Source organism: Podarcis bocagei (assembly GCF_964188305.1).
Source record: "Podarcis bocagei genome assembly, chromosome: 6".
In the NCBI taxonomy this organism is placed as follows: domain Eukaryota; kingdom Metazoa; phylum Chordata; class Lepidosauria; order Squamata; family Lacertidae; genus Podarcis; species Podarcis bocagei.
This window is the reverse complement of record NC_138130.1, coordinates 85993370-86006384: the sequence shown is the minus strand read 5'-3', so window position 1 is coordinate 86006384 and position 13015 is coordinate 85993370. Positions and strand designations below refer to the sequence as shown.

General features: G+C 44.3%; 1 protein-coding gene across 2 annotated transcripts in view; it reads right to left on the bottom strand.

Moving 5' to 3' along the window:
* Positions 1-3485: 3485 nt before the first annotated feature.
* SLC35F2 (solute carrier family 35 member F2) overlaps positions 3486-13015 on the bottom strand; it is a 30351-nt gene continuing 20821 nt past the window's right edge. For both annotated transcript variants that reach the window (XM_081197690.1, XM_081197691.1), the window contains exons 6-8: positions 11232-11284; positions 9988-10142; positions 3486-6024 (exon numbers count right to left, since the gene is read on the bottom strand). In XM_081197690.1, the coding sequence (XP_081053816.1) occupies positions 5776-6024; positions 9988-10142; positions 11232-11284 (457 nt within the window). In that variant the 3' untranslated portion in view covers positions 3486-5775. The remainder of the gene's footprint in view (positions 6025-9987; positions 10143-11231; positions 11285-13015) is intronic.

Sequence of the window (13015 nt, the reverse complement as noted above, 5' to 3'; positions counted from 1 at the left end):
CGCTGGCCGGGGGGGGGGGCGTTGCCAGGGCCATTTAAACAGAGGAGTGAGCCAGAGGACTTCCTCTTTGGCAGCAATCTGAGGCTCTCTCAGCCCAACTTGATTAAACCCTAGTTCCACCCAAATTGGCCCAATTCGGGTCAGATGTTAAAGAAATTCAGTACTTAATGACGGTAATTGACTCATACCTCATCGTGGCTTTGCTCCATAATGATCCAGAGCAAGTCACAACGAAAAACAATGCCGGGTCCCCCAAAATAACTCAGGACGCAATCAGATTCATCCAGTATTATTTACTGAAGGCAAATTAGAATAACAGTCAAAAATCCAACTCTTCCAGATTGGAATCTTAATAATCCAGTTGCAGCAAAACCTTAACTTAATAAGACTAAAACTTAGCACCTAAGCATACTATGTACAGATCACCAGACAGGAACAAAGTAGAGAGAACCAAGAAAGAAAGGGAGAAAGTGAGACCAGGCTCCTTCTGGCCTGTCATTATAGGCAGCATGACCTTGAGAGAGATAACTGGGCCAGAGTGAACAGCTGCAATCAGCCTCTCTGAAGAAATAACCCAAACATCAGGAACCTTCTGCTTGTTTCCAAGCAGAATGGAAACTTACTTGTCAGTCAGAAACTTCCGGCTTGTATCACAAAGAGAAAGTTCCAGAATCTTCTTGAATCGATAGATTTCTACAATTTAAACCAATACTTTCTGTGCTTCAAAAATGCAAGCCATGACAGTTTTGCTGTTTTGTTTTACTTATTTACTTGTTTTTATCCTGTATTTTAGGGATGCGAGTGGCGCTGTGGGTTAAACCACAGAGCCTAGAACTTGCCGATCAGAAGGTTGGCGGTTCGAATCCCCATGACAGGGTGAGCTCCCGTTGCTCGGTCTCTGCTCCTGCCAACCTAGCAGTTCGAAAGCACGTCAAAGTGCAAGTAGATACATAGGTTCCGCTCCGGCGGGAAGGTAAATGGCGTCTCCAGGCACTGCTCTGGTTCGCCACATGACCCAGAAGCTGTCTGCGGACAAACATTGGCTCCCTCGGCCAATAAAGCGAGATGAGGGCCGCAACTCCAGAGTCATCTGCAACTGGACCTAATGGTCAGGGGTCCCTTTACCTTTATCCTGTATTTTATTCTATGAACTGCCCCGAGATCATATGATGAAGGGTGGTATACAAATTACATACATACATACATACATACATACATACATACATACATACATACCTTTTGTGGGAGTGTATTCCATGTGGGAAACCCAGCCAGATGGGCAGGGTATAAATAATAAAATTATTAAAACTATTATTATAACTATTTGCTGTTAGAAAAGTACCTCCTTCTGTCTGTCCGGAAATTTCCAACATTCAACTTCCTTGGAAGTAATATTCCCAGTCATCATCATAAGTATATCTTGTACTGTGCTCTTCTCTGCACTTTTGAGTTCTACTGCTTATGAGAGTGGTAGAAACACTTTTCTCTATCTGCTTTCTCCACAGAGTAATTTCATAGACCTCTGCCATGTCTCCTCTTACTCACATTTTCTCTAAAACACCCAAAATGTTGCAACCTTTCCTCATAGGGGAGCCGCAAGTGTGTTAATGGGCACTAGGTCAGGTGACTTTAAGAGAGGGTTGAATAAATCCAGGGACGATAGGGCAAATCAACAACTGCCAGTTATGTCTAAATGGAACCTCTAGTTCCAACACAGCCGAGACAACTCGGGTACCAACTGATACAGAGGAAATTTTCTGCTTGAAGGCTTCCCAGAGGCATCTGTTTGGTGGCTACAGGAAACAGGATGCTACCTTTGGTCTGATCCAGCAGGGCTCTCCTTATGTTATTTTCTTAAAGGCAGAAATACACAATCAATATAACTGCATGAAAAAGCTCTTCCTGGACCGTACCACTTCAGATTGCAGATCTGTGTGCCATACTTTTTTTTTGTAAGCCTATATATATATATCCATATGGCAAATAAGCTGCCATCTATGATCTTCTTCGCTGATAAATAATAATAAAAATAATATGCTTTTATACACGCAAGGTGTTCCTTTTATAAAAAAAAAAATTCCTACAGGAAGTCAAAGATGCAATTTCACCTCCCTGCAGTTTCAAGTGGAAGAGTCCAGCAAGAGAGGCACCTGCTGTTCTTATAGCTCAATTGAGAGGCTGTGGCATATGAGAAATTGGGCAGGTTTCCCATGGAAAGTCTTTCCCTGGAATCTACCCAGCACACACAGTTCCCCATTTCAGTTGTTAAGCGTTGCATACAGAATGTACAGGACAACTGCACCTGAACCCAGCCTAATTATCTCAGGAAATTTCTCTACAGCAAAGCTGGACCTGCCTTGCTTTGCTACAGCTCATGCTTACCTTTCCGGCTCAGCAAACGCACACCCTCTCCTGACAACCAGGCACTTTGCTAAGGGAAAATGGTTCTCTGGGTGCCATCTGGTGGCCAGAAGATACTCTTACAAAATACTGAGCACCCATCTAACATGTAATTTCTGGCTCGGCTCCACATTAAGGCACACTTTTTAGTTTCTACAACTTTTGGAGAGCATGTTTCTGGAGGGGCAAAAGATTCACTAGTGACACACAACAGGGATGGGGCAACTCAGCCAGATGGGTGGGGTATAAGTAAATAAAAATATTACCATTCTTATTATGAGGAACCAACGGCCCCTCCAGATATTGTTATGACTCAAACTCCCCTCTCAGTACCAGCCAGCATGGCAAATGATAAGGGATGATGAGAGCTGTAGCCCAAAATTTGGAGGGCCAGAGTTTCCCCACGCATGACAGGCAAGCACAAATTCTGAATTACAAGCTCACTGAAGAGGGGAGCAACCATAACTGATTGCTTTGTGTATTTCTGATGCACTGGTGGAGTGTATTCTTGTGAATTTGCTTGGATAACTTTTGATATATTGTAAGGCAAAGAGGGGGGACGCGGGTGGCGCTGTGGGTAAAACCTCAGTGTCTAGGACTTGCTGATCGTAAGGTCGGTGGTTCGAATCCCCGCGGCAGGGTGAGCTCCCGTCGTTCAGTCCCAGCTCCTGCCCACCTAGCAGTTCGAAAGCACCCTTAAGTGCAAGTGGATAAATAGGTACCACTTTATAGCGGGAAGGTAAACGGCGTTTCTGTGTGCGGCACTGGTGCCGGCTCGCCAGTGCAGCTTCGTCACGCTGGCCACGTGACCCGGAAGTGTCTTCGGACGGCGCCAGCTCCCGGCCTCTTGAGCGAGATGAGCGCGCAACCCTAGAGTTGGTCACGACTGGCCTGTACGGGCAGGGGTACCTTTACCTTTACTTTACTAAGGCAAACAGAGGGGCAGGAAGCTCAAAATCGTTCTCTCTGAGCTTAATCTACCTCACAAGGTTGTTGTGACTTATAAAGGGGGGACACCATTAAGCCAATAAATGCTCTTTTGAGGAAGGGTGGAATAGAAATGTAATAAAAAGGCCAGTCAGAGATATACTGAACATCTATTTATTTTCCATCCTTTAAACGAAACTTTAATATGAATTTCGTTCCCATTTTAAACATGCTGCCATGGAACTGTACAAAAAAGGATCCAAAATCACCTCACTGTTTATTAAACAGCGTAAATCTTTATATAATATATTGATACTTCGCAGGGGGACACACCCATGTATATCAAAAGAACAGGGTTACACTGTGGTCCTAAACAAGTTGAACTGAGAGGCTAATGGCACTTAATACTTAATAATGGCTAGGAGTGCGGCTCAAAAAGGAGAATAGCAGCACTGGCACAAACTCCTCTGAATTAATAGTTTCAATGCAGCAGATTGCAGCCCTAAATATTTAGTTGATGAAATGAGCAACTCTCCTCAGATTCTAGTCAAACAGGGATAATAACCATCTCCATAAGGACCCAGCCTAAAAAGCAAATTTATCACAGTGTTGCAGGATCAGCTTCCAGTATTATTATTCAACGGCGTTGGGCTTGAACTATTGTTCAAAAGCTATTTATAACAATAATATTATGGCACAGCTGGAGAAACGTTAGCACTGATCCAGAAAAAGCAAGGTAACACCCACAAACAGAAGAGAGTGCTGTTGCAGAGAAGTTAAGTGGGAGAGAGCATGAACACCATATCCAGGAACCGGGAGTATCACATGTCACCAAACACCTGCGGCCAGCTCCATTAGAGCCAATCGGTGGTGGTGATGGGGAACATGGGGATAAGACCTCTGCCCTCAGTCCTGGCACCCCCTTCCTCTTAACAACTGGTGTCAGAGCTGATGATCTGATGCAGGCATGTGGCTTTCTGTTGAACAGCACTGGAGTGTGTGAAAAAGCTGCCAATACTACAGTGCTGATCCTTTAGGCACAACACGCAGACCAGTTGAATACTTTAAACAGGACCAGTAAGTTGTTCGACTGGGAAGGGAAAGCAAGGAGGCCTAAATCAAATACCTTCTCCCCGGAAGTATTCAACCTGTTTTTCCTAGAACTGGCAGCTGGATTGGATTTGGAAACAATGGACACAGTTTTGGGCCCGTGACTCATCCAAGTAGGGATACACGGATATAGATCTGTGCATCCTAATCTCTAATAGATTAATCCCTAATAGGGGCCCAAATATTGATTATGCTTCGACAATATACATGGTTACAAAATGTGCATAGGTCATGTACAATTGGTCCTGAAAGCATATCTTATAGCTGCAGAGGTGTACACCATTAGGCAAATTGTCAGTGAATGGATTTAAATATATATATGTGTGTGGCTCAATATATTATTTATTGTGGTGAAAAAGACCACCTTCACATTTCCAAAAAGCTGATTTACACACAGGGGATTTTGCATTCCTCAAACTTAACACACACCGAGTGTTTACCTGCTGAGCTCTCTGCCACCAGAAGGCGCATGGTCTACTCTAAAGTATATCTGAGATCCAAAAGGACGAGACAATTTAATGAAGACAGAAACAGCGCCAATAGGGAGGCAGGCTCAGTGCATCCTTTAATTCAGATGGGTTCATCCCAGGTTGCTTCAATCAGTTGCCAGTGCAACCAAGTGTAATTTCCCAGTCTCCAAGTGTTAAGGTTCAATTAAATTATTGCAAAGATGATGAACAAACTCTGAATTTTAACTGTGTAGGAAATGGTTAAACAATTCAGTTTTTTATATATATAAAAATGTTTCTAGCCCTCATCACTTAATATTTAAAGGTGGTTTCTGGCCCTCATGGTCTAGTGATCTAAAGACAGGGATTCACAGCTCTTCACAGACGCCTTTCTGTCTCTCCCTTTACAGTTTCCAGCTTGTCTTTCAGTACTGGCCATCTAACCTGTTTCAAGTCTCTCTTCCCTCTCTTTTTCCTTTTGCCAGTCTTGTTCTTGCCAAAAATATTCCACAGTCTTTCAAAGTGCAAACCTTGGACATTAGATAAATTACTCAAAATGAGCCATGAGTGCAATTTGGTTTCTTTAGTGTTGATTTCTCTCTCTCTCTCTCTACAGAGAGCATTGTTAGTCCTTCCCTTAGTTGTCCCTACCTTTTTATTTCCCTGTCAGCTCCAAGGACAGATCTTCAGGGAACATAACTTGGTACAGGTGGTTCGACTAAAGATCCGGCCCTCGTTATCTCGCGGTGAACTTCTAGACTTTGGCATGACCACAAACTCCACCGTAGGCATCTCTCCAGTTTAATCCAACCTAGCGCAGAATTACATTCATTATCTCTTGTTTACTGACATTTGCAAAGTAATTCCAGCAGCTGAGAGGCTGTGTGCTTCACAAGACGGTTAGTTTTGTGTCTAGCACTTCCTCTGTCTGACTCCCTTCCTTGCTGTGTTGTGCAGGTGAGACGATGGACACATTCAGGTGGTTCTCTTCAATTTTTAAGGCAAGATTGTCAAACCCAGTACTGGATCCCAGAGGCAAGCTGGTCGAGGCGGCCTCTGCACTGCGGGTCGGCGTTGAGCAATACATGATGAATCCCACCATTATGACAGCAAAGGACAGGATATACAGTGCTGAAAACTGATAAAATAAGAAAAGAGATGAAGAATCAGGGTGCCTGTATAGACAAATGCCTTGCGGCCACAAAAACCACCTTAAAACTCAATTTTATTTGCTGTGGCTTTGAACTGAGCAGTAATACAGGACTTTTGAGAGCCAGTGTGGTGTAGTGGTTAAGAGCGGTAGTCTCGTAATCTGGGGAACCGGGTTCGTGTCTCCGCTCCTCCACATGCAGCTGCTGGGTGACCTTGGGCCAGTCACACTTCTTTGAAGTCTCTCAGCCCCACTCACCTCACAGAGCGTTTGTTGTGGGGGAGGAAGGGAAAGGAGAATGTTAGCCGCTTTGAGACTCCTTCGGGTAGTGATAAAGCGGGATATCAAATCCAAACTCTTCTTCTCTTTTATCTGCTTGGCATTGTTTTCTGCTGCTTTCTACCGTGTATTTTTTAAAGTATACTTTTTAAAGTATTTTTATTGTACGTTTGCATTTCAGAATTGTTTCAGTGGTGCCTGTTTATATACTTTTTAAAAATTGCCTTTAGCCTGGACACCTCTTTAAATTGCCCAAGGGTGGCGGGATTCAGCGGCATAATAATAATCCTAGTATTAATAATGATTTTATTATTTATATGCCACCCATCTGACTGGGCTGCCAGGCTTCCAAAAAAAAATAGTAAAACACAACCATGCCACAACATCGCAACACCTTTTCACTTGCACCTTTTCCACTTAACCCAAAAGGCCTGTGAGATTTGGTGGAAAGGGAGAGACGGAAAATTCATCACTGATGCAATGACCAGTGTCTGAGCAAGGGGAAGGGAGGGCAGGGAGGGAGGTGGGAAGAGGAAAACAGGGCCTCTATTTTCAACACTTGGCCCAACCCACTGCTCCCTCGAAACAGGGCATGGCCTCCAGGAGATGAGGAACACATCTCCCTTCCCAGGAGGCCCTGTATTCTGTCGATTGCAAAAGACCCTCTTGTTTGTCCAGGTCTTTGGAGAAGGCTGAATGTGGCTGATGGCCGGTTGTTCCCTGTGTGTTGTGCCATGAATTCTGTGTTCTAAATTATTTTATTGATATTATGTTGCATATTTTCAAGGCTATAATTTGGCTCTTTTCTCTGTATGCTGCTCTGGGCTCCTAAGGGTGCAAATATAATCAATTATCATCATCATAGCTCCTGGGCGTTATTTTTAAACTAGGGGATACCCCACAGTCAATCTGCTGGTGCCAGCCTTTAGCCTTTGCAGAGATTTGATGCAAAACTCCACCCGACCTCCTTTTCTTTCTCTCTGACTGTAGGAACAAGCACAGCAGAAGCAGCGCCCAGTTATCTGGGACTTCTGAGATAACGGGCAAGGTCTCCATGGCATATCTGATGTTTCATTGTGTTCTTTTATATTGTGCTGGAAGCTGCCCAGAGTGGCTGGGGCAACCCTGTCAGATGTGAGGAGTGTAAGTAATAAATAATGATGATGATGATAATAATAATAATAAGGAAATGGCTGTAGTAGCACCACTGCACCAAACCCAAAAGATGGAGGTGGCACTTTATCATCATCCCACCATGTTGTGTAGCATCCAGCTGGAACCCACCCAAATTAGGGGAGAAGCTAAGGTATCCCTTGCCAAAGTGATCGGCTAATGGATGGTCTGGGGCCATAGCAACTATTCTTCTTTAGAATCCCAGCCATCTATTTACACAGGAGAATGCAATGCGGGGATTGGGAGGGTAGTGCCCTCCTGCGATTTTGGAGTACAGCTCACATCACGGGGTCCCCTACATCTAGGGGGCCACAATTTCTCCTGCTAAAAGTAAAAAGATGCACTTCAGGAAAACCTACACAAATTTATTCCGTGTTCCTGATGAACGCAGCCGTTTAGAATTAAGCCAGTCTCCCCGTCCCCTTAGGCCTGGCTTCTGTCTCTTGGTCGTGTTAGAGTGTGACAGAGTGCTGGGAAAGTGCTGAGGACTGGCTCTTGTAGATTTAGATCCCCATCGCCGCTACCAGAGGTCACAATCGCCATTTGTGCAGAAGGGCACAATGTGCAAAAACAAAATCCTTTGGCTTTAATTATGTGTTTTGACTTTGTTTCATTACATATTTTTATTTTGCATTTTTATGCTGTGAACGTCCCTGAGATCTTGGGGGGGGGGGGAGAAGGACGGTATTCAAATTTAATAAACAAGTGAATAAATAAACAAATGAATAAATAAAATAATCCTGCGTGCAGCAGGGTTGCTAAAGAGCTATAAGGAACACCTAATGCATATTAGTAACACATGTGGGTTCACTGCTCACTGAGGACTTGCCTGCTAGAATGAACCCATCATTCAATAAATAGAAACACTGGAAGCTTCCCTTATACCACTGGTCCAGTATTGTTGACAGAGGCCTCCCGGATGTTTCAGACTACAGTCTGTATCTGCTCCAGCCACCATGGCCATGATTAGGGAAGATGGGAGTTGTAGCCCAAAATATCTGGCGGCACCAGCTGGGAAAGGCTGGTCTGTGCTACTGGGCAGCCTGTTCTCCAGGGCTTGTGGCACGAGCCTTCCCAACCCTCCCTGAAAATGTTGGGGGCTGAACCTAGGACCTTAGGCATACAAAGCATGCGCTTGCCAGGCAGAGGCATGAAAATTCATCAGCATCATAGAATCACAGAGTTGGAAGGGACCAAGGAGGTCATTTGCTCCAACCCCCTGAAATGCAGGAAATCTTTTTGCCCAGCGTGGGGCTCAAACCAGCAACCCTGCGATTAAGAGTTTCATGCTCGACTGACTGAGCTGTCCTGCAGCCTGATGGGCAGGTGACTGACTGAAGCTTTAGAAGTGTGGAAAGTATGCCCTAATCCTCACAGAAACTTATTGGTCTTAGAAGCAAAGGCTGCTGCTGGCTGACTTGGCCAGGTCTGAATGTTCCGGCACTAATTAACTTAATGCGTTTCCCATGGATTCGCTTATTTCAGAAGGGTTTGCCTTCCATCAAGCAGCTCAGTCCGTGAAGTCAGGGAGGAAAGAGCATGTTAACCATATTGCATGCAATTATTAACCTACATACGCAGCAGACCTGAGTATAATTAACTTTCATCCTGTCATAGATAATTGCATGGTGCACTTTGTCCCCAAATTCACATCTATAGCAAGACTATTAGGGCCAATTAAAGTCATGCTTGCATGTGCCTGCCACAATTCTGTAAGAGTGTTGAAAGAAAATGCCACTGTAACATTGAGCACAAAATTCTGCCCCAAAAGTACAGCTTGTGTGTGTGTGTGTGTGTGTTGTTTTAGAAGCAAGTTCCTAGACCTCATACCTGCAACGATATACTTGAAATAAGTGGCCAATGCCTATTGATATGACATACTGAGGTCCAGCGCCGAGGGCCTTCTGGCGGTTCCCTCGCTGCGAGAAGCCAAGTTACAGGGAATCAGGCAGAGGGCCTTCTCGGTAGTGGCACCTGCCCTGTGGAACGCCCTCCCACCAGATGTCAAAGAGAAAAATAACTACCAAGTTTTTAGAAGACATCTGAAGGCGGCCATGTTTAGGGAAGCTTTTAATGTTTAATAGGTTATTGTATTTTAGTTTTTTGTTGGAAGCTGCCCAGAGTGGCTGGGGAAACCCAGCCAAGCCAGATGGGCGGGGTATAAATAATAAATTTATTATTATTATTATTATTATTATTATTATTATTATTATTAGCCAGAGGAGGCACGAGACAAGGTTTCTATGTTCTGCAAAGATCCTAGTCACTCCCCTCAACTACCACCACCAGGCAAAACAATGCAGATGGCCAGATAAATTATGCAAAGTTAGAGAAATTATGCCAATTTATACCTGTGACAGAATTTTGCTGGGGTGGGTGCAGAATGTTAATTATTTTTAGCACAGAGTGTGGACAGCCCTAGTTTAGATGCTAAGCCACAGCAATAATTCTCGAACATAGCTTAGCCCCAAATGTCATTGATCTGAAAAACTTGCTCACCTTGTAGTCGAAGAGAAAGAGCCCAAAGAAGAGGCTGTAGAGGTCAGCGGTCAGAATGCCCAAGTTGACGGATGTAGCGCTGGTTACTTTGATCACGACTGGCATGAAGCTGTACAGTCCGAACATGCACAGTGCAAAGGCCAGGAAGAGCAGCACTGCAAGGCAAGGCAAGGGCTTAACATTTAAGGCACCAAACGCTGCTAATAGCATAAAAGTGGGAAAGAGGAGGACAGTGTATTCTCAGGAGCATTAAACCCGTGCAGCTACAGTGAGATAAGACGATAAGAGAGGAGCCTTCCATGGTTGGACCAAAAGCCGAACTATGCCAGCATCCCGTGCATGGCCAACTAGATGCCTGCTTTGGGAAGCCCCAACACAGAAATTAAGAAAGTGTTGGTCTCCACCCCCATCATTCAGCCCAGACACTGAGGTCCAGCTCCAAGGGCCTTCTGGCGGTTCCCTCCCTGCGAGAAGTGAGGTTACAGGGAACCAGGCAGAGGGCCTTCTTGGTTGTGGCACCCGCCCTGTGGAACACCCTCCCATCAGATGTCAAGGAAATGAACTACTATTTGACTTTTAGAAGACATCTGAAGGCAGCGCTGTTTAGGGAAGTTTTTAACGTTTGATGTTTTATTGTATTTTTAATATTTTGTTGGAAGCCGCTCAGAGTGGCTGGGGAAACCCAGCCAGATGGGCGGGGTATAAATAAATTATTATTATTAGTAGTAGTAGTAGTAGTATTAGCAATAGTTCCCTTCCACTCTTGTTATTATTCGGCAACTACTATTCAGAGAGGTACACTGGCTCTGAATCTCCAAGTTCCGGGCAGGCCATTGTGACAAATGGCCACTGATACACTTATCCTCTCTGAACCGTGTTCTCTTTATGTCTGTTGTGTCAATCAAACTGGCAAGGTGACGCCAAGTTCTCGGATTATGGACCAGGAATGGGGAGGACGGAAGGTTACCTCTATCCAGTTCCTCCAAACATGATTTTATACGTGCATCATGATTCCTTACCCCACACCCCAAGTTGCCGATTTCCTTAACCAAAAAGGCTCTTTACAAGACACCCACACAGCTTTTGGAAGTGAATAGGAGAACCTGGGGCCTCTTTTACTAATTACAAGTATCGCCCTATTAGGGATTGACCAGGGTCTGAGCAGCTTTCCGGGAGCAGCATGGAGTCCCACCCCCACAGCTACGTGCAAGGTTATTTGCTTCGGTGTTTCAGAGCACACATACCGACTTTCCAGTTCCACTGAATAGAAGCAATGTCTTTATGTTCCACAATGGCTCTATAGGAAAGGTGGGAGAAAGGGAAGGAAAGAAAAAACACCGGCATTAAAATATGGGGGTGTGGTTTTCATAACGATCAACAGTTAATTATAACAGGCATTTAGGTTATGGCTCAATCCTATGAAGGCTTTCTTTGAAGCAAGCCCCCCTGAATTAGGGAGACTTACTCCTAAGGCAGTGGGCATTGGATTACAGTCTCTGTGGACAACACACACAAGAGTAAACTTCTGGCACCTTAAATGATGAAGAGGTTTATTATGGTGCAGGTGAGCAGCAACACAAGGTTGCTCCTTGTTTTTTATTTCAGCAACCCTATTCCATTCCCCTGGGCCAAGCATCAGAATTTCATGGCTACTGGCTACACTGGACTGATTTGGGGCTTCTTCCCACTTTGGGTTTTTCCCCCTAATGGTTTTTGGTACTTCTGCAAATCTCTGGGTTGCACAAGTCCAGTGATATCTCCCTCTTATGTATGGGTGACACCATTTGGGCTACGCAAGTAGTGACTGGAACGAGAGGAAATGTGCCACCTAAAATTGTGTTGACTGAAGCCCACTTTATTGGCTATTTATTTTATTAAAATTATTATATTCCACCTTTTGTCTGCTTGATGGAGCCGCAGAAGCAGCTAATACACTTCAGTAAAACAATCAAAAGACAGCATAATAATCCCAAAAACCAACATTAGCAATCCAAGAAAAGCTGAAGCAGGCTATCTCCTTGCTGAATCTTAAGGGCCAGTGCTGATCTCCAGTGACCTGCTGGCAGTGACCAGCAGTATTAGGATCCTGCTAAGAATATCTTCAGGATTTTAATATAAACCCATAAAATAGCCCCAAGGCTGCACTCAGCGCACAGGCCTACGGCCACTTGTTTCTAGCGACTGCAGTGTTTGGCTGATCAAGAAGCAGAGTTTAATAATTGAAACATGTTTTTTCTTGTTGATCCATTAACAACTACCAGGTCATATTTGGCCTTAGTTAACTCTGTGGGATTAAAATGGTAATTGAATCACTCCCTTGGGAGAATCAATACTGCCTCATTCAAAGGCATGTTTGCATAATATTCTTCTTGGCTGGAACTAATTCATTATCTGCTGTAGATAAACACTTATTTTTTTAAAGGTGCATTTAATGCCTAGATGGTTATACAAAATGGGACCCACAGCAGAATGTTGCAGTGTCATAGAATGGCAGAGTTAGAAGGGGCCACCAGGATCATCAAGTCCAACCGCCGTTGCAATGAAGAAATCTTTAGCCCAACATGGGGCTCAAACCCACGATCCTGAGATTAAAGAGTCTCATGCTCTACCGACTGAGCTATCTCAGTGTGAGGACTTCTCCTGTCCAGTGTTCCAGTTAAAACAGTGACGCCTTCTTCCAGGAAACTCAATTTCATTCTGCTCAAATTTTCCATCCCGTTTCCACCCCCACCACTGTCAGTTAAGCAAACTGTGCCCACTGAGCATGCTTGGTCTTCACTGGATATTTTTGGGGCAGGGGGAAGGGTTTCCACTCCTATGTACTTATGCAAACCTTGGTCCTTCCTAGAGCCGATAATACTGCTCTATCGAGCATGGATAGTGCGTTTTCAGCCATATAAGGATCTATACTTGTAGAATGAGTTCACCATCAGCATATGGGATTACTTTTGAAACACAATTAAGGGCTCTTTGCTAACCATCAACACCGTAGCTTCAAGTTTCACTAGAAAGATGAATTTCCAAAATA